Source organism: Nomia melanderi, chromosome 10 (assembly GCF_051020985.1).
Source record: "Nomia melanderi isolate GNS246 chromosome 10, iyNomMela1, whole genome shotgun sequence".
Classification (NCBI taxonomy): Eukaryota; Metazoa; Arthropoda; class Insecta; order Hymenoptera; family Halictidae; genus Nomia; species Nomia melanderi.
The window spans coordinates 9,503,383-9,525,933 of record NC_135008.1 but is presented as its reverse complement, the minus strand read 5'-3'; the positions used below and the strand labels follow the sequence as shown (position 1 = coordinate 9,525,933).

The 22,551-nt window shown below is 34.9% G+C and overlaps 1 protein-coding gene across 5 annotated transcripts in view; it reads right to left on the bottom strand.

Annotated features, from left to right (window-relative positions):
- The window catches only part of SLO2 (slowpoke 2), a 228,574-nt gene that overhangs the window by 192,871 nt on the left and 13,152 nt on the right, over nt 1–22,551 (bottom strand). The window contains exon 1 of one of the 5 annotated variants that reach the window (XM_076371614.1): nt 6,433–9,829. The exons of 3 other annotated variants lie outside the window; for them this stretch is intronic. In XM_076371614.1, the coding sequence (XP_076227729.1) occupies nt 6,433–6,689 (257 nt within the window). In that variant the 5' untranslated portion in view covers nt 6,690–9,829. Of the gene's footprint in view, nt 1–6,432; nt 9,830–22,551 lie in introns of those variants that run through there. One more of the 5 variants, XM_076371624.1, reaches the window with a different exon arrangement.

Sequence of the window (22,551 nt, the reverse complement as noted above, 5' to 3'; positions counted from 1 at the left end):
GTTGAAATTACAAAAAGTTAAAGTCACAATGTAGTCTTATATTATATATTATATTACTTTCCTTTTAATTTTAATTTACCTATTCTCCTATTGAAATATTTATAGTTACCTCGTACATATAAAATAATATTTGTTATTAAAATAATAATTAGTTAATTGAAATGCATACAAATTAGGCGAGAATAAATATTAAAATAACAGTCTTGAACAAATAAAGCGTACAACGAACTAATCAAGAGTTTTTAATGTTTGAGGAATTCCTTTGAACTTCCACAGAAACGTGTTAATGGTTTCATAATTGATGTGAAAATAAGGGAGTTAGATATTTATGATGGTACTTCTCTCTATCTACTGTTCTAGTATCATGTAGAGAACTTCGTTCTTTATAAAAGTGGCCACGAAGTACCCTTTTTCCTTCCCCTGGGAAATTTTTGCGGCTTTAGTATAACATAACGCTTGAAGCTCTCAAGGCGGTCACAGGCCTGATACACACTATCGGTCAGCTCAATATTCTTTTCTTGTTTATTGTTTTCAATGAACAAAGGATAGAATGAGATCGAACCAAGCTCAGGCTGGAATTCATAATGAAAACACTATAAACACATGCAGTCTAAATACTTAAATAATATTTTATTGAACCGAGAGATGACCAAGAGCTAACAATAGTGCCTATTGGGCCTCAGTCTGTAACATCTCGGCTTATGAATTAATTCCCAAAATTTAACCTGAAATACGGCAATTCTTTTATTTATACTTTTTAGTATTTGAATGTATTACGAAAAATATATTTACAAGAAAGGACAAATGAATCGTAACATGGAAAAAAGGAACTTATCAAAAACACTGAAATTATTACCCTAAGTTAGCATAGATTAGAAATTCTTAGTTCAAAATAAAATTCCGAACATATTCGATGTAAAGAGGTGAGTAGTTAAAATTGGTAGATTCCTTTGCATTTGCTCCAATTTTTACATTCATTATTTCTACTGTTGAATCATTTCATTGCTTTATATCAATAGTACGAAATACGTTGTAGGATCAACGGTTCTCTCCCGCCATGTAAATGTTTCACAGAAGACATCCAGATGCATGAATGAATTTAAGGATTGACTTTCATTTCATTCGAATAAACTCTCAGATAGCATTCCAGCAATTCATTGAATATTGGCTCTCAGAAATTGGATTAACGATTACTCTTATCATGTTCTTTAACGATAGTTTTCCACGCGTGAAATTAGAATCGATTTTCGTTATACCTATATTGACATCGTTTGAACGTTTATCGTATAGTACGTGTGAGCAACATCGAAAAAATAAAGATATTACAGTCAATAATCCTTCGGACCGTAGTCGATATTTCGTGGTACATTAGAAACGAAGATCTTTGAAAAGATCTCGACATATAATCCTCCTGTTAAAAATATAATAACTCCACTTTCTACTAGAATACAAAAATATTAGAAGACCACCAAAAGTTTTCTAGTTACTAATTTGTATTTTAATGCTATTTCCGAAAGACTACGCAAGGAACATTTCAATAGATTAATTTAATTAATTATAACATCAATAATCAATAAATAACATATTCAACTGGCACGAATCATTGTGTAATTATATGCCTACAAGTTATACTAAATCATTACATCAATTTGACAAGTGTTCTCACGAACAGAACCTGCATTATTCCAGAGAAAATTAAACAATCTGTTAGCTATTGTTGAATTTATCTACACTTCTCTATTACATGATTTTAAGTATTATATAACTTTTTACGAAATTTAACGTTTACGACAACTTTGTACGAATCTTCAGTTGTTTTGCACAAGAAACGAGAGTAGACTGATTTTTCTACATGAAGAGTTTACAAAATACAAACATAAATTTTAAACAACTAGTAATTATAAATAATTATCGATAAATACAAGAATAGAATGGGTTAATTCATGATAACTGGCATACTGGTGTACTATATTGCTGCCTACGCGTTCTCAGTGCCGCCAAGTACTTTAACCTTTTATAACTTTTGCAAACTTCTATAATTGTAAAATCGTTTGACGCTGTAAACTTGAAAAGTGCACAAATATTGACTTGTTTTAGCCTGCGGGGCAGACGATCCACTTGATTACTGTTGAAAGTGGAACGACAGCAAGTGTCCTTGCAAATCCAGACGACCGCAGCTACTCCTGTAGCCTTCGAAAATATACAATGGAGTGCAATGAAGAACGTCACACAGAAAAGACACGTTCCAGTTTAACCGCAGTGTGACCCAAAGCGTTTATGTACCTTTGACATTAATAATCATGACTACAGGAATTACCTAACCGAATTAAAAGGACTTCGGTGAAAGGAACTGTCGGCTACTTCTTTATAACATTAAAAATTGATGTTAACAGTTTTTATATTGAATACATAATTGATTTCCATCGACGCGTTTCATTCGGTAAGAAAAGAAAAAATTTATAAGGAACCATGTCTTATAAATAAATAGATTTCATAATGAAACTTCTTATTCATTTTTAATTATTTTCCAAGAATTTTCTAAACTTTTCATTTGTTACTTTTTTAAAATATTGAGAATTTTAAGTGATTCAGTTATTATCATGTTACGCCCAGAAATGCCATTGTAACGATATCTGTGTTTAATATTTAAATGAAGTATGCATCAGAACAATGTAAATTTGTAGCTATTAAAGCGTTAAAATGCTGTAATTACGGCGTCTCAATACTGCGCAATTTAGGTTACAATTGGTTTTCGATATAGTGACAGATACATGCTCTTGAGTATCCTCATTGTGGTTTGCTTGTAATTGAAGACGAGTCTTTGGAAGAAATGTGTTTGGTATCATTTTATAATCGCGGTTTTATCTTTAATTGCACGTTTCAAATGTAGAGTAATATATAGATAATTATTTTATCACGCGTAAATGTAAAACAACAACGAATTATTGAATAAGTGAAAACAAGTGTTATGAAATGATAGAAGTAAATAGTCAAGTATGCATTAAAGTTATCTAAATATTTGTACAGTCAAAAATATAAGCTGTAAGCATCGAGCTAAGAATTTTGAATATAAAACTGAGTGAAAATGATCTAAAACAAAGTACATAAATATAAATAAATATTTAGGAAAACTTTTGATTTAAGAATACTGAAAAACACCTGATAAGTTCATCTCTAATGTTGATCGTCCAACAGGTGTTATTTAACTATCAGCTATTTCTTCTCTAAAAAAGTAAAATAAATATTGTACGAACGAAGATTCTAGGAGGCATTTGTTGTTGTATAAAATGTACGTTTATTATTCTTACAATATGCAAACATTAAAGAACTTCAAGCTACTCGAAAAAAGGTGTACTATTCATTCTGACATTGGAAAAACCGTATTCAGCCAGTGGCCATCCTTCGTACGTAACGCATTATTGTACTTTACACGTATAAAAGCCATTTCTCTTCTTTCAGCCGTTGTCGTTCATCGCGTAGTATCTCCAGCATCTTGCAACACCGTCATATATGGCGACGATATTAATATATCTTGTTATATAATAGCAAAATTTTACGTACGCTCTCTGTAACGCAATGTATCTGTGTACTTTGAAAGTAGGTTAAACAACGGCAGCTTATTTCATTAGTAAATAGCGTCTGGTGTAAGTGAACAAACATGTTTTTCAATATAAATTCTTTTATCTGATGCGGTAAATGATACTTTGTCGACCCTAATGTTTCACTCTTACTTGATGGGGAATAAACGAATTACACGATGGCTTAATATGAAAAAGTTTGGATATCAATGTGATAGAAATATGATTATTTTTGTTGAAATAAATAGAGAGGATTCTAACAAAGAGAAACTACTTATGTAGTAATGCAATCGATATTACAGTATTACAGACAAATGAAAATTAGTGTTTTTGCACACGAATTCTGTATTATTGTTTTATTGAAATAGATTCGTGTTTATTTACTGTATTTATACATTTATTTACATATAGGTATACTCTCCAGATAATTATTATGTCCAAAAATCGATACACAATTAACATTCGAGGTTATATAAAAAGCTACGAGAAATAAATACTCCATTATTGATACATTTCTAAGTCACTGTATATAATCGTACACAAACAGGTTTAATTTTTGTAATTAAATTAGTCAAACTAAACCAGATCTTTTACTACTGAAGAAAATGATTATTAATCAATTTATCATATATGTAACACGTTTTCACCCCATACTATATCCCCTGTATCATGTAAGCAATTCCGATTCTTATTTCCAGCAAATCAAAGTTTTCAGAAATTCTCGATACTCGAAGAGAGACAGTTTACTTATAGTACACAGAAAGATTTCGAGAAATATAACTTTTATTTTCGTCACGAATCCCTAGATAGATGAACAATACTAACTTACCGATGAATTGTACACACCATAGTTACAAACTTCTAGTCTCCATACTTTTCTGGAAAATTCCAGATCTGCTATTACAAGAAATCCCAGGAAGTTGTATGACGGAAGTAATCTAACAAAAACTGAATGGAACGCGAAGTTTTATAATTTATTACATCCCCGAACTTGCTGACAGATGAGTTATCCGAAAGTCTGGTGAAATTATACGGAGACACAGGTGTCAAGTTAGATGAACGAACTTATGAATGAAGACGATTTGATTATTATAAAACGCTCCACAGAAGTTTAATTTACATGTGAAGTTTTCGTGTTGAATTTAAAGTAAAAATTTTATTATGCAATGTGTAGTAGTTGTTATAACTACTATTAAAAAAAATGTTCATTATTTTTGTTTCATAGAAAGAAACAAAATTGTTTCATAAAATTCCCAAGATATTCAATGGAAAATATCTTTGACAAAGTAAAAGATAAGAAGAATAGATTAAAACAAAAACATTATTTATTATATATACAGTATATTCAAAGTAACTTAAAAATTCTTAAATGTTTAGAAATCGATATTCCTTTACACGCGTTCGTAGACCAATATTCTGAAAACATAATTAAAAAAGTTTAACGCAGAAATTCGAATAATAGCCAAAGTTATAATAGTTTGAATAGAAAGATCCAAGTTGCTCGTCGGTTTGGCCGAAACTTTGAATGCATTTATTCCGAAACTACTTTTCTCTTTACGATAGGCGAGAAGATATCGCGGTTGCGCGCAATTAATAAACTTCAAATTTGGCACGTGTGTTCCTAACGAGATTCTGCCTCTGACTAAACAGCTTTTATTTCATTTGAGTCGGAGTAGAGTGAATTAAATTTTCGAAAAAAATTAAACAACAGCAGCCTTGGTTGTGGTTAATAAACGTGAATATAATTTTTAATTTTAAATGTGACGTACGACCGTTTCCGTACAATTCGTGCAGTTGTGTGAAATGAATGGAGTTTTGTAAATGCACTCTTAACATAAGGAAAAAGAAACAGGAAGAAAAAACAATAAATGTTGATCAAGTTGTATTAGAAAAGAGTTCAAAATGTGTATTTATAGATTCTTCACTTTGAAACAGTTTTTCCTCTTTAAATGCAATTAATTCATTAAAATGCTAACTGAATTAACATTAAGTTCATTCAATTAAAAAAGACACTGATAAAAGAACTTGTTAATATTGAACATGCGACCAATTTTTCCTGTAACCGTTGAATTTATCTAGGCAAATAGCTTCTGTCGAGCTTAATATTATGCGACCGGTCACGAGTGCATTCGTGTTTTCACGTCCCAAGTCCTTCACGAAGTAAGTTGTATTTGCACGTTTATTAATTTATATTTGAAAGTAATATAGATTTTTCTATCAGTATTCTAGAGTGCATTAATTAATTTAAATTGTTAAATCATTTAGCAATTAGCGATAATTATATTACTTATTTTTATATTACTTATATTCATTTATTAATTATTTATTACTTATATTTATTTACGGAAAAATGGCCAACTACATAGGAAACTTCTCGAACAAAGTCACCAGTTTTCAAACTGTTAACGCTATTTTTACCAAAGTTACTGAAAATAATTTTCAGATGAAATTTAATAATTTTTCTCAATTGACTTCTCGACTTCTCCTGTAATTAAGTCCATAATTATTATAGATAAATTCAAATAGTCAATTTCATTAACATAACCCCAGCAATTAATTTTAATCCTAGATAACTAATCAAAATCTCAAAATAAAACACATCTATTATTTATACAGTTTGACTTACAATATTGTTATGTGGCCCGATTTCTATATAACCTTTTGTTACATTAACTTGGAAAGCAGTAGAAAGTAATTTTGACGCGACATTAAGGAATATTAATGAAAACAACGCAATTCAATGACCTAGAGTTAAGACCGTAAAATTTTAAGAATTATCTTTTAACATCTGCGATAACAGGTGGACAAAGGCCTTATTAATAATATCAATATCGAGCATGCAATAACAACATACCTCTCATCCAGCTTGAAAGACGATCTCGAAAGATCGCTCCACGCGCTCATGCTTCTGCTGCGTCTTCTGCAGGATGACTGTGGTGCCAATAGCCTGGAGCTGCTCCTTCTTCTGGTGGACGCGAGGTTTTCCGCCTGAAAATAGACCCTCGGCGAGTGGGTTTTTTGTTGAGCATTCGGCGGTGTGGACGACGGCGTGACAGCCGTCGAGGTATGAAGCTCGGGCAGTGCCTCGTAGTCCCATGCTCTCGCGCCCATCTCGAGCAGGGGTACCGACGAGGCAGCGTTTTGTCCTCGCAGAGGATCCCGAGGCTTACGCTGATGAAACAGGGCGAACAGCTGACGGAACGCCGACTCGCCGACGTTCGCCCGGTGTTCCTTCTTTCTCGGTGGAAGCTTCACTTTGTTGCGTGTATACCTTTAAATGTCCTCTCCCGATCTGATCGGTTCGCGATGTCCCTCCGACAACATCGTCGCTGACCCGTGCCGATTACATCGCGAATTACCTCGTTGGAACACGGTGCGTCCAATCATCGTACTTCGACAACTCACTAACCATTCCGACGTAGCAAAACCGATAAGACACCGCATCGTTTCCTTCCATTGTGCCGGGATATACAATTATCGGATAAATTACGAATGCTCTCGGACCTCTTCCCTTTTCCTCGCTAAGCGACGATAAGGGCCATTTCGCAGCGACACGTGTTACGAGCGCGTAGCATTTACCGAGCAGCACCGATCCTTGCGGAGAGCGCAGGATTAAGACGACTAGTGTCGAAGCAGCTCACACTTTCCTCTGAAAGATAATGTAATTTCTAATCGATAAGTCCGAGGCATTAGCTTCGATAGTTGCCGACTCGGGTAACAGGGGATTATGTTCTTGAGAGTGGATTCACGGGAAACCAATGTCCATGTTTTGTACATGGAAGGTTGAAGATTAAATAGCTTGATCTCAATTTATTCGGATACTTCTCCGTTCCAGCAATTAACGATAATTTTCATAGCTGGTTAATATATTGTGGTTTCCGTGCTTCTACGCGCTTGTTCCATATTGCGTAATGATGCCACAGTAAATTAGGAATCAAAGAAACGCGATGAAGCGTGTGAAATCAATAACCACCTTCTTCCGAGTTCGCCCTACTAATGTTCCGTGAAACAGCGACCAAAAGCTTCGAAGTGTTCCCTTTTACGTCGACTGGAACGTGTAAATTTTCGTTCCGAATTAATGACGCAATTGATCCAGTGGGGCGTATATACTATGTAATTTTCCAACGGAAACACGTTCAGCGTGTTTCCTACTCTACACTGTGGCGATATCAAAATCAGTGGAACTCTTTAAATATCACGCACGAATTAACGTTTCGAGTATATAGTCAACAATAGGGGAGCTATTTAACAAACAAACAGCAGTAGCTTCAACAACATCGCGATTATTATTGGCTTTCTATTCGCGTTCTATCATCTACGTGCAACTGCAATATATCAAAAATGTACCTCTTGAAAAAATATTTCGTCCTTGGAACGTATCTATCTTTTGAATGGTGTCAAGTGACAACCACTCCAGCGATCGACAAGGGAATTTCCGTGAAGATCGTGTTTCATTAGCGACCCAGGAGACAGTAGCTTTTCTTCGTGCTCTAGTGATCTCAGCGCTCGCCGATGTTAATTGCGGTGAACCACGAAAATCGTGCCAGCGATCGTTAATTCCGAGACATATGATTTTCCACGTCGATCCCGTGTTGTCGTGAATTTTACCAAGACTCCCTTATCGGATCACCAGGAAGAATCTGCAGGAACACGGCGCACGAACGAATAATCCCGGCGGACGCTTTCGCGGGAGGCTAAATTAATTGTTGTGGTTTTAGCAACCGGCTTCTCAGCTCGCAACGACCCGTAGTTGCTCCTTGTCACGACAAACTCCCGATTGGACCGGATTAGGTCACGTGATGGTGGTCAACATCGAAGGTCATGATCGTTGAAATATTACTTCAACACCGGTGTCCTCGACCGAATGCAACGAAACGTTTGGCATTTCCGTTGTAGTAGCCAGAAATGTTGCGACAGGTTGCCAACCGATCGATGCCATCGAATCCTTCGCGATTGTGTCTTCCCATTTTTTCTTCGTCGCAACAGCAACATTAGAACTCGCCTGAGCGTGTCTCGAGGTTGTTTCCGATATTACACTGAGATTTCTTCCGCAATAAAAAGCACCTTACCGTACCCGCTGGCAAATGTCAGATGTCTCGCGGATAGCCTCCAACTGTGCACTTCAACCGATATACAGGGAAGACTCCCGTGTAAACAATGCACAGCAATTCGCTGGAATAGTCAATACCGCTGAAACGTTGCTGTCTGTATCGTCCTTGTCGGACACTGCGTTAACTTCAACCCAACATCCCGCATCCTCCAGCATATTCGACGCAAACTTTCTAAGCCAACATACCAAACTTAATCTCCGGTCGAAGCAACCAACGAACCGATCCTTACCAGCGATTAACCATTCGTCGATCCCCTAAACGACCCTATCAGTTTCCCAACTTCCATAAACGTCGTAATCAGCTGATCACCATCCAAGAAACAATTTCACTGAACACTCGACTTCCAGTTCACCCCAAAATCCTCCGACACGTTCGGATTCGACTTGCCCCGCGCGTCGACGAGAAGTGTCAACGGTTAAACCTGCGTAACGTATCGACACGTAACCGCATCAACCTTGACACGACAACCGTGTATCCCGTAACCTTCGTGTATTCTTCACACGCGTAAACAGAAGCAGAAGAAAAAGCTTCGCTGATGAAAACGAATCGCCAAATCGTCTTCGTGGAGCCGGGAACGACGGGTCGTCCTTGAACCGAGCACTGTCAGTAGAAAAAACTCGTGATCGATCAACAGAGACCGCACGAGGATTTCGGGCAACGGAAATGGCGGAGAACAGGCAACCGAGGCGGACAGCTCCCGTAACGTGTCACCGAGGGCTGTAACGGGCTGCTCGGCTCTTCTGCTGGTTTTTCACTCTGCGAGGAGCTATCTCGCAGCTAGCCACCCCGTACTGCGGCACACCGTAGCAACTTTCTCTCGCGCTCTGCCACCCCTTACTCTCTCCTCCGATCACCCACACTCGCCCCACCGCTTCCACCCCATTCCCGTGCTACCGTCTCTCTCGCTCCCAGCCAGGCAAAGAGACTCGCTCCAGCCCTCCGTTCACCGAGAAGCTCCTCTCTATCCCGTTCCTAGCGAATACGTGCCAGAGCGGCGCACACATGCACGTGGCGCCGCTGTTGTCAAGGCGACTGCGCCGAGGATGGCTTTCGTGCGTTTCTCAGGTACCATCGTCTTAGGTTCCTCCTGTCGGACCTGAGATTACGGCGAATCCTGCTGACGACGGATAGCTCCATTAAAGCCGGATGAACCGAGACTGAAAGCTATCATGCTTTATCAGAGACACTCGGATTCTATAAGCCGCGCACCGCGCTTCAGCGTCGAGTTTTTGAACGACAACTCTTTCGCGCATTTTACATTTCCGGAGAGCTCTTCGTGGCGCGAAACCTAGTGTACATAGATGGCGTATTCCTTGTAAGAGTGAGAAATGGATTTTGCATCGATAAGGGAAGGTTTTCAGGTGGTTTTTGAAATGTTCTATGATGTTGACACTGCTAGTAGGCGCTAGCAACGCGGAAACGAAGTTTTATATGAAGGATGACGTTTGTGAAACTGAGATTGAATTAGTGTTTGGTGATACAGCGTCGTTATTCCAAGTCGTTAGTCGACTTTTATTGTCGTGGGATTCGATTAATTTTATTGCGACGTCCCCGGAGTAGTACGGCGTTCAAAGCGAAGTCATTTCAGAATAGGGGAACGGGATGAATGGATAGCTGGAGTACAGCATCGATTCGTGCCGGGGCGAACCTAAACTTGCGTGACGGGCTTGCGCTTTGGACGTAAACGTAGCGCGGAAAGCTCGAACTTTCAATAAACCACGTGGTCCGCCCCTTCCGATCGTCCGACTACCGCGTGCATCAAAATAGAATGTGGATACTATATGTGTCCCCGCAGGCTGCTGATAATTGTACAGTTTCACGAGATAAACATTGCATAGTACGCAAAGTGATTTGAAACGGGATTTAATTCATTACCGGGGAGCTTTCTGAACGCATTTCGGATTGACGTCTGTGTATCCTACATTCCACACGTAATTTTAATACATACGAATTTTTACTTAACACTATTTCGACTGAATCATTTGAGAATTTCTTAGATAATTAAAATTATTTTTTGAGTTTTATGATTATCTTTTAAACTTTATAATCATCGATATTCGACTTTTCTTACGATGATTATGAAAATTAATGCGGTGGTATATATTTTTATTAGATTATATTAAACGATTTATTAAATTTTATGAACTTACTTTTACCTATCTGTTTTGAGTATGTGGATACTGTAGTTTTTATTATATAGATAGCTTTCACACTGTGATATTTTTCAGGACAATGTCAAAAAACACGGAAAAATGGTACGTCGAAAATAAAAAGTATCTGAAATACATTTGATTTACGATTACGTTCGATACAATGAAAAATAATGGACGATGCTTCAGAGGAAATAGCGTTGAGATAGAAAATTTTTTTCCTAATGTTCTGAAGTAATACGTAGGTATTGTGGATAGAAACAGATCCAAGTTAGACCGAAAGGAAACTGTACTGAAGACACTTGTTCTTTGAACTTGGAAAACAATTACCAGAAGCAGGGGTAGGTATCTAGAAGATCTGTGTCTTACCAAGAGATAAAGTATCTCTTCCTATAGCTTATAAGAGTATCTCTTTCAACAATTTACAAGAAATTGCATCTCTATCAATTGTTTTATCAGAAGTAAAAGGAGAAAGATTATTTACAGAAGTTCGATGCAAAGTGTGCGTTGCATTAGAGTGAAAAATATATACAACGTAGAAGATTTATAGAAAATATGTGTACGTATAAAAATGCTATTTACGTATATAATAATTGCAAGATATAACAATTAAACAAAATTAGAATGCAACAGAAATGTGCTCTTATAGAATACAATTCAGAGTTCGAAAACTGTGCGTCGATTCGTGTTTGAAAAGAATCCGGAATAAATATTTGTCTGCAGCAAGATGAAAACAATAAAAATAAACAAAAATGTATGTAACATTTCCGATGATGTAAAAGTTCAGCACAGACTGTTGGTGTGAGCATTATTGGATGAACGTAATGAAAGAATATCACGCTGAAGTCTACACAAAGCAATGTATTTCACACAAAAGTTCCATGGAATACGCATATCTGAACAGAACTGAGTGGGTTCGTCAGTTTTGCAAAAATGAAACTGTGTTAAGGCCACTTATAGCCTCACCGTTTCGTTCGGGCCCTTAAACCACCGTAGTTTTAGTTTTGTATACACTTTTTATCTTTTCTAAGACTTAGCTGTACATTTGGTAGTTTTTCGTAACAATAAGAGCCTTCGTCCCGTCGCAACTTGCAATTGTCCTTACGGTATTACGAGAAGGGACCGTGGCAGCCATAAATCCCCGAACCCATAAGGCCCGCGATTCTTACTGTAGATTTTTCCTGTCTATTGTTCACATCTGGCGTCCAGTCACCAGCATTTTTAACTCTTTAGCCCGTCTGTTAGCATGTGTTATTAAGGCCAAAGCGTTTCTTGCCTTTACCTGCCACGGTCGACGATTGCAAACGAGACGAATTAGTTATTAACATTAGCAACCAGGAAGACCTAAGAAGGGAGGGGACCCCTCCTCCCTTCACCCCCGCGAAGACAACATTGCGGAGGTGTCGTCGAAGACGATTCTGGGAGGTCCAGTCAGTTGGAGAAACAAGTTAGACAAGTATCAGCTAAAATAGTACATAGCACAGAGTACGGAGTAGGAAGCACCGATTACAAAGTATCAAGTAGCAATTTCGATCAAGCGCATAGCACTAAAGTCAAAGTCCACTTCACCTCCTACTCATTTCTAAGTTTTGTTCCCGATCATATCGGGTGATCCTTCGAACCGTACAAGTTTTATTAGTCGGCACACCACGTGCAAAATTCAACAAAACTCGACCACCATTACGGTAGCCACGAGTATTAACAAACTAATATACAAAATATTCAAAGGATTTGAACGAACAGCATGGCGTGTTTGAAGCAATATTAAATTAAATATAAAAACAATGTTCCACACAAATCATTCTACAAATTTCCACGAAATCCCTCCAGAACGGAAAGGGTTAAACGATTTCAGATGCCCTCCATTATAGCGAGCCGTTAATCAGCTTCGCTAAGATTAAGCTGTACAATTATTTATGCTTGGTTATATCCTTTAGCTAGTGCTAGACGTAAAGTTCAAATAGGATTATCTGGACTGTGCAAACTATAGCACTAAAGAGTGATTATCCAACGACTTTCCTAATTATTTATGAGCTATTTACTACTACTTCGTTAGTAAAGTTTCCCTTATTTTTCAGCATATTCTTGAAATACGACATTTCATGTTTAATATTTTACGATGGAATGTAATCTTGCTCCAACTATTCTGCACGAATGGAAACTTTAAAATTGATTGTACCTTTGTTTGAACGAGATATTATTAAAAATTATCGTGTTGAAATAATCAAATTTTATTACGATCAAGATAAACTCATTAATATAGTATCTAAAAATAGTTTATTTTAATTGGAGTTTATGATAATGTAAAGCAAGTTTACCGGAAAATAATTCATTTACCTAACAATGTTTCTAATCCACAGTTGAACTAGAAATAGTGATTTATAGTCAGAAACTCTTGCGTTATACATATACGCTGTTACGTGCTTCCGAGGCAGTGATAAATCGACGGTTTTGGAAAACAAAACCATTACTCGATGCAGACTCCCCATTCACTTTTGCGGTAAATAATACTGATACTGCATGAAATCTAAATCAGAGAACCAGGGTGCATTCTATCTGGAACAGCCAATGCAACAACCTTTTACTCGGTTTCAAACAAAAATGTGTTCACTTTAAAACGTTATTATTTTTATTTCACAACGAAACGTTTGGAAAGCATAATATTTTGAAATTTGGAAGCAAAATATTTAATTCTGTTCAACGCCGACAGCTTTGTTACTAACGTTACCCACGTAAAATTAATTTACCTCGTCCTTTTGTTTTTATTTCACATTTCACTATTTATGTAGTTAATAGCAATATTAACAGTGAGACTATTTATCGATAAAACATAATTAGTATAAAAATTTATGTAAAATTTATATCTAAAAATTTAGTTGTACTAATTAAAAGAATTCACCTATTGCATCACAGAACTCCAGTACTGTCGATAATTTTCGTTAGGAGCGGACACCACTTCGTACTCAAAACCATCCCTAAATTTCAATCTACTTAAGTGGTTTACGGACAGCTCCCGCTGGAAAGATATCGTAAAACAGCGCGCATCTCGTTTACAGCTGGAGTGAGAACCTGGAATCCGTGAAAATAACAACTCTGGGTTAAGTAAAACGAATTTAACGGTAGCATCTAACTTTGCTATCTTTATTAGATCGTGAACCCCAAACGTTCAGTGTCGCACACCGTGCACACGATCAATCATCACATGAAGGTTATACGACAGTGACAGAAAAATTTATAGCTGAGGTAGGATTTTCGTTGCACTATTCCACCAGCGCACCAATAAAACACGAATAAAATTGGATTTGTCGGAAACACGGTAGACAATTTCAGTTCTTATACAATAGTTGCTCACTAACTTACTTCGTTGCATTTCTTGAACTTTATATTTCATAGGCTTATATTTTATCTTCAAATAGTATTGTCACAGGACCGGTAATTACGAAAAAATAATGAAATATTATTATTAAACTGTAAAATTGAATTCTGTAAGTTAATCGGAAGTTAAAGAAATCATATGAAAGTTGTAGTGCTCAACAGTAGCAGGTTTTATGATACAATAATGAATGTGTAACTCCAAAGAATACTTTTTCTGGCGATACGTACAAATTACGAATAATTAGGAAAATCCCAAGTGGCCATTAACGTGCTATAAATCTGAAATGTGGATGAGCTTTCCTGGTAATTGGACATAACGGTTCCTCGGGAGCGCTCTGTCATGAAGAAGCAGAATAGTGGAAAATTCAAAGCGACGTTACCGAGTATCTACCACTACGACAAAAAGTTGCTGCAGTTCTTCATGTCAAACGATACAGGCCTCAGGCACGTGGGAGTGACATAATCTCATACGTTTTCACCTCCGCTTATTTCAATTAAAGTAACTATTACATTATAGTTGTTACCAATATTTAGATTCAATTAGAAAAATAAAATGTTTAATATTTCTAAAAATTCGTTTTTATAATATAAATGTACTGTTTCTTTAAATTTTAATCGAAGAATACTGTATATATAACAACTAAATTAAGTTTACAACAATTTTTTAGACAATTTATTGTATTGTTCCTAGAACAATAGGGGTCATTCATATAGATTTTGGAAATTAGAGCATCCAAAACAGAGGATTAGGATATGTATTCCTATAATTGCATCAATCAAAATTGACATAAACCTTCACCAAATAATGTTCATGAAAATGAATATCCATCAAATTAATGGGTTCTATAAATCTAATATTAAATCCAGATTCCAAATAAAGTTTGCCGTATATCCGTAAATATTTATGGGTTCATAATGCTTTCAAAATTCTGATTCGACCCGACCTGACCCAACCCAGATCGAAATTCACATACGCAATGCCCCAGATTTTATGGATCTTGTTATATTTATGTCATATCGTATTTTTTAACACTAGATTTATGAAACCTATCAAATAAACGTATATCACATTCCATAAACATTATTTAGTAAAAATATATGACAATACTGATTGACAAAAATTCTGTATTTTTGAAGCTCTTATTTCCAAAATCTATGTGAATATACTGAATATTTAACCATTTTCTTCAAGCATCGAGTATTTTCATCAATTTTTCGAATTCTAATGGCTTTCTTTTCGATTATTCTAACATATGGTGTAATTAGAGAGACTCCAATTACAACATATATTAGAATGACCAGAAAGAAAGCCATTATAATTTGTATCTACACAAAGCTTTATTATTTCAAATAAATTTTTAAGTGTTGATCCAAAATATAATTCCCTTCTTCTTTTACGACATTTTTCCACCTAAATCCATTTTTCAAATCCATGTTATGAATCAATAAGTAAAGCTTTCCCTTGAAATTACAAATAATGGATTTTCTTCCATTCAACATAATAATATTATCGAAAAACGTGAAAGAATTGAACTATTAAATTTAATATATCAGAGAAGCTGCATGAATTTCCATCACCTGTTGCTAAACAATAAAACACAAGTACACATAACGCAATAAGAGAAACTGTTGTTTCCCTCAAATCAAATACATGATTTGATTCCCATCGATAGAGGTCATCGTTAATTCTTCGATACGGCCGACGTTCGCAGCGTAATGCTAGTTAATAACCGAGAGCAGTATCATGAAGCCGTATAACCTCTTTTATTTGTTTTCAATAAACAGAGGTAACACGGATCGGCAGACAATGGATTAATGACATCTGCCGACTATAATCAATGCTTGTATCAAAGAGGTTAATCTAGTTTAGCAATTTGATATCAATACGGTAGAACCTCGATTACCTCAATTGCCTCGATTTAATTGAGCGACTACCAATCTAGATAGATAAGGAATCAAGAAAAAATTCTTCAAAGTATGTTGAAAAATTGCGTTAGAAATATTATTTAAATAACGAATGGTTCAGAGATAAATGTATTTATAGATTATAATAGGCCATCTGTATATATCCTAAGGTATAATTTAAGGATGTAAAAGATTAAAATTGCATATAATCAAGACACTGAGAAACCTCGATCGCGAAAAATAGTGACCAAGTTAATCGATGCTCTACTGTACGTTCGTACACGAATAATACAGGACGGAAACAATTGCGAAAAACAAGAACATCCGTGGTTCAGAAGTTAACGTTGCACGGATTGCCATCCCAGGGACACTAGTGTCCTTAGCCCAGATTCAACAATTCCTGTTGAAAATGGCAATCAAGAGGATGAGAGCTCGTTCGATGTAAAGTTCCGACAGTACGGTAAGGAAACTTCTACTAATATTCAACAGAGCCTAAACAATAAGAATAGCAGTCCCAACTCGACTACATATTGAGAGTCAATCAGTGTAGCCTTAAAGTTGATGCTAGAAGAAGCAGACTCATTACTAGAGCGCGGATTTTTAGAGATCAAGATTTAGATGGTCTAGATTTTAATATTTAAAACTAGTGGTATTAATTAATTAAGAAATTTATATAAAGTAAGAGAATTTGAGGGGGTTTCTATTTAAATGTATACTACTTGCGAACTGCTATAAAATCGATGTAGTAACAACCACCTATTTTTTTTACAGTTAGAACAACATTTGTTATAAGAATATTTATTTTTGTTGAAAATGATAAGTTAATGTATATTATGAAATTAAATGTATTTTTCCTGGAAGATTTTATTTGGTATCTAGAGGGTTAACAGTGATAGGTTCTCCATGGCCATACACGATCCCTCGAGATAGGCATATTAGCAGGCATCGTGCATGGGTCTAAACACTACTGCAGCAATTTGATCTGTCGCTTCGGGACGGTCTTGTCGATCGCCGTTACTCTAGAGGCACAGTTCCAGTGAACCCTATTTACCACTCAAGCGCGTCTATTGAGAGCGAGGCGGATCAGAATATCTCCATATCAGCCAGCATCTAATAGTCTGATCCAACGTTGGCACCTAACACATACACCAGCGCTCATGTGCGATCCACAGGTGGCACTGGTTGAAATTGCTACCGATATTATCGGTTTACACGGGAACTTAACGTTTTATCTACTGGAAGCTTATTATTTAATCAATCGGCTTTTCGATTGGGAATGCTTAACAATCGGGAGGTCATACGGAATATGGAAATCAATTACAATAAATTGATTCCTTTGAAAAAGCGTTTGACTCGCATTAATGGTAAAACGTCGAATATTACGCAATCTCACAGTCAAAAACAAAAAACTTTGAAGATACTTGATATAACGATATGTTTCTATAATAGATATACGGAGTTACTGGATCTTATAAGTACGAAATTAATTAAACATCTATCAAATATAGGTCCAAAGGATAAAATGAAACTTTTCCAGGTCTTGAGAAAGAAACCACGAGGGAAAAAGAAAAAGAGATAACATTGAATATCTTCGCGTCGAAGGAAGGTCTGCTAAGTAGCTCTACCAATCACATAGTTCACTAACACACCGAGGTTGAAGTGCTTCGGTATCTTTGCATTATTTTTCTTTCCGGTTTTCACCCCCTTTTCACCACCCTTTACATTAATTCAGCCATCAAAAGTCACAATCTAACATTCCATTCTAATGTTTTAAATTGTTTTTATTTTCATTTTCATGTTTTCATGTTTTCATGTTTTCATGTTTTCATTTTCCATTAGCGATTTTCATGATATTGCTTGTCTAGAATTACCATTTTCCGTAATCTAGGTTGGTCAAAATCTACATTAAATTGAAACATAATAATTGTTATTCAATTTAATTATACAAATGTATCAAACAATTGCGGTTTTAGTCTCCATTTAATTGGAGTGCTGTACTGCTAAATCCTATTGTTGAAATTGAGGCAGAAAATGGATCATCACTCTGCAGTGATATCGATTAAATGAACCTGAGTCTTTTAAATAAAACCATTTATTGTAACGAATTTTGTATTTCCATTGTGACATCCTGTGCTTACATTCAGAAGGGAGCGTCGAAGACTTTATTCAACCACTAAGTTGATTTCAGTTTGAAATCCTTCGAGGTTAAGCAAATTTGAGCTTCGAATCTAACGACCCTGAGTTCAAATCTAACTACAGTATTGTGGTTGGAACATGTTCCAAAACCAAATTGTCAGTTTGTTTCCGCTTGAGCGGGTTGCTCGAAAATATTGCCAAGTTCAAACTTTAAATCTCGAAATCCCGTTACTATCAATAACATACGATAAGTCGCTTTGTGATTTTCTAGTCGTAGCGAACGAATTATTGAACAATGAACATAAAATTCATGACTCCGCAGAAGGAAAATATTTGCTTTAAATGCAGATGAACTAGTGGAAATAACAGTTCAGTCATACGGACATCAGAAATAAATTTTTCACCAAACCTTGAAAATAAATTCTACAGCATTCAGTTACGTAACTGTATAACAGTGATAAAAAATATGATTCCAGATTCTTCTATGCGTTTAATATTGAATAAATATAAAACGTGGAAAACCTTGGCGCCAAATATACAGAATCGATCAAATTGAGGAAATTAATCCTTAACGGACCAATGCCGCCATATAAACGGCATGACACTTTTACTTACTGAGTCTATTGCCGCATATATGATGACAAACATCATTTTTTATTTTTATCACTGCTATTGTTGCAATATTTACAATTAACACGTTAAGTATTGTACTAGATCACTTCTATGAATTGGTTTCCACTTGTTATCTATGTTACGGTATTTTTTGGCGATAAGTCAACTTGAAATACTTCCGGCCCATTAAGGGTTAACTCTGATTGATGAAATGATAGAGTATATAATTTAATTAGTATCGCTGCTTCCATCTATGCACATTCTCAAATTCTAAACGGTTTCTTATAGTATGTATATCCACTTTTATGTAAACAATACACTGAAATATATAACTGCATAATACCTGTCAATCTATTAGTAAACGAATATTTAATATACGACAACACGTTGTCGGTATTAAAATTCTTAGTTTAGTATGCAAACAAATCAATCATAGTACCTCTGAATTTACAATTTATAAATTTCTATTTTCTTCAAAAATTGTTGTAATCAGTTAAAAATAGAATTGAACTTCGATAAATTCTATGAAAGAATGTACTTTATAACTTTCTATAAATTATTATAGAAAATCAATGTATATACAATGATCAGGTATTTATTCATCGTTATTTGTGCAACATGTTACATATATTATAAAATATAAAACGTGTTTATAATATTTACTTATTATAACGAGGCGCACCCTAGGGTGGAATGAAAGTGTCATAATATTTATCAAGGAATACAAATAAAAAAACTCGGAAACTTCGTGAACTCGGGGGTGCAGTGCTGTCGATAAAACAGGAAAGCATCCCCTTCACTGTGCCGGTGATATCAACTCGGAAGCATCTTTTGGTCACAAGAGTCAACAGCACAGACATGTACCTCTTTGATGTACAAACACCTGCTTTAACAACAATTTCAGTTAGAGGGTGATTTCCAAAGAAATTGAAACGTTAAAACAAATAAATTTCACGTCGAACGACTTATCTTTTTGTACAAGGTGAATAAATAAGTTAAATTAAACTTTCTGTAAAAATGTACATTTATATTGCTTAAGCGGAAGATATAGTCGTAGTCTCTACTTTACCAACACAGAAATTATTTCTGAAGGGATGGCGAATCAATATAAAAGATTGATTTTGTATAAAATAATGTACACTGAAGAAATTAAACTATTATAATAATTTTGTAATGAATATTATCACTAAAATATCTATTATAATTTGTAATAAATGATTTAAAACATCGTAGAATATTCAACACATTTTTTAATTAAGAAAAACTATATAAAAAATTGAGAAATTATGAAGCATATGAAACGTAGTGTAAATATAATAATTCTGATTAATATCAAAATAAAATTTTCTCATTAAAAAACAAATACGCACAACGGCAAAATTTCTTGATATACATACAATAGTATTAACAATCAATTCTGAGTATTGGAATCTCTTTTTTTCTATGATTTATATTAAAGTAATATAATTATATTAATGATAGAATTATTTAAAAATTGTGCTTTCCAAGCGATGTCATTCTAATCGTCGGTAACAAAGTGTTTTATTACAAATTATCACCTGTTTTGTCATAGAGTCACCTGTTGATAATTATTATTCTACGTATTATAGTTCCCCGTTTGCTTACCACATGTTGTCAATTTCTGGTTTATTATTTTTATCGGTAAATATTCGAAACGTACATAAAGGGAGCCACAATTAATTTTGACAATGTTTTAATATGTTGTCAAGATCGTAACTCTAACTATTGTTGTAAAGATTGTAATTGCAGATTATCAGTTGTTAAAAAATTATTATCAACGACGTTTTCGGCTAAAAGTATTATATATACATATGTAGTTCAAACAGGGGTTAGTATCGCGTGATGAATAATAACTGTATTTAACAGTTTGACAACGGAGAGCTGTCATCGATTAATTAACTATACTATTTTTAGAAACACGATGTTCATAGGTTTCAATTGTCAAAATCAATATCCTGGAATAGATTACTTTCGAATGTGTTAATAACGAATTCCCTTGTGTCACGTTGTGCTATCTGACTGTTAAAGAGAAACTCCAGCAAAATTGTATGTGACACTCAATAATACTGTTTCTCAGGTTCTGGTTAAAATTAATTTCCATAATTACAAATTTAATCAGTAAAATACGAATAACTTTGTAATAAATAATTACCTTTATCAATAATATTTTATTATTACTTATTAATAACTTAGTAACTAATAATTGTATTAGATAGTTATAATATATAATTATCTATTGAATCAAATCCTTTTATTTAACAAATTTAGTAAATTATTAAAGTTATTGTGGCTCATGTTGTCAAAAGAAACTGTTTTATGTGAATTGCCTTCAGATACTGTGTTCTTAAGACCATGATGTATGTTCCATTCGAAGAATTTATTTTTTATACCAGGAAAAAAAATTATTTGGAAACGAAGCTGGTTTCTATTTTTTACTGTGATCAATTACCACTGGGGAGGTGCGACCATAAAACAGGCTACCATATCTTCCGCTATCTCCTTTAATGACAAGGTTTCGTGGAAAAGAATCGATGGAAGCGAAAAGAAATTAAGGAACACAGTGATAACGAGTTATCTGCCTGCCAGTGTCCACGTATGTGCACGCCCAAGAATATATTTTTCACCGAAACTCGCATTATGTTATATCAGTCAGTGTTAAGTTAATATTATTTTTTTGAATTTAACGAGGAAAGTAGAATAATGAATTAATAGTAAACTGACAGGATAAAAATACAATCATATGACAACAAGAATTATTTGAAATAAATCAATCAGGTTTGTAACATTTATTTCCAGCATTTACTTGTTTCATAAACCAATAATAAAAAGTGAATACCGCAGTGATTTTACTAGATATTACATATTCTAATAATGAATAGTGACAATAATATTTTCTAATTACCTAATATATTTATTTATAAAAATAATAAAAGCACTAGTAAGATGAAAATTCTTAATCTCGAGAAGGTAAAAAAGGGGGAGGAAGGAAATATAATAAAACACATCTAACAGCTGACGAAGAAGGAAATAGTAAAACTTGCGGGCAAACTAGGGGAAAGTGTTAAAACAGTGAAGAGTGAAAGTACAGATATTCCAAAAAGCTTGGTTAGTAAAAGCTTCGTCAAAAATAACAAAGTACATAATGATTGTAAAATATATAAAAATTCCCTGACAAAGAACTGAGGATAGAGTCACAACTGCTACAGCATATATTCAAAGTGACAGTTTTGTTCAAATTAGACCTAAGGTAACGCGTGGTGTATTTTGATCTCGAAAAAGTGTAATAACATTTGTATGTATCATTCTGAGATATCTCGATATTTAAATTACAGTAATGCATTAACTTTTGAATACGTAATTCAGTTTTTCAAGTACAGCTACTCAAGAACTCCAGTTTATGACTTCTTGAAGCTATAATGAAGTAAGTACGCGAAGGTGCGATGGCAGTGGCGATCCTTGATTACCTGCTCCGGGTCGCAACCTGTATGTTTAGCAATTTTATGCACTAATTCGGCGTGCGCGGGAGTTCATAAATGCATTTCACTTACGTCAACATCGCACCATATTCGTGATTATAAAGAGGCAGAATATGAGAGCGCCAAGATTAAAGGGAACACATGAAATTATATTTTTAGAAAGCTGAATCGTATCAAAGGGTAATAT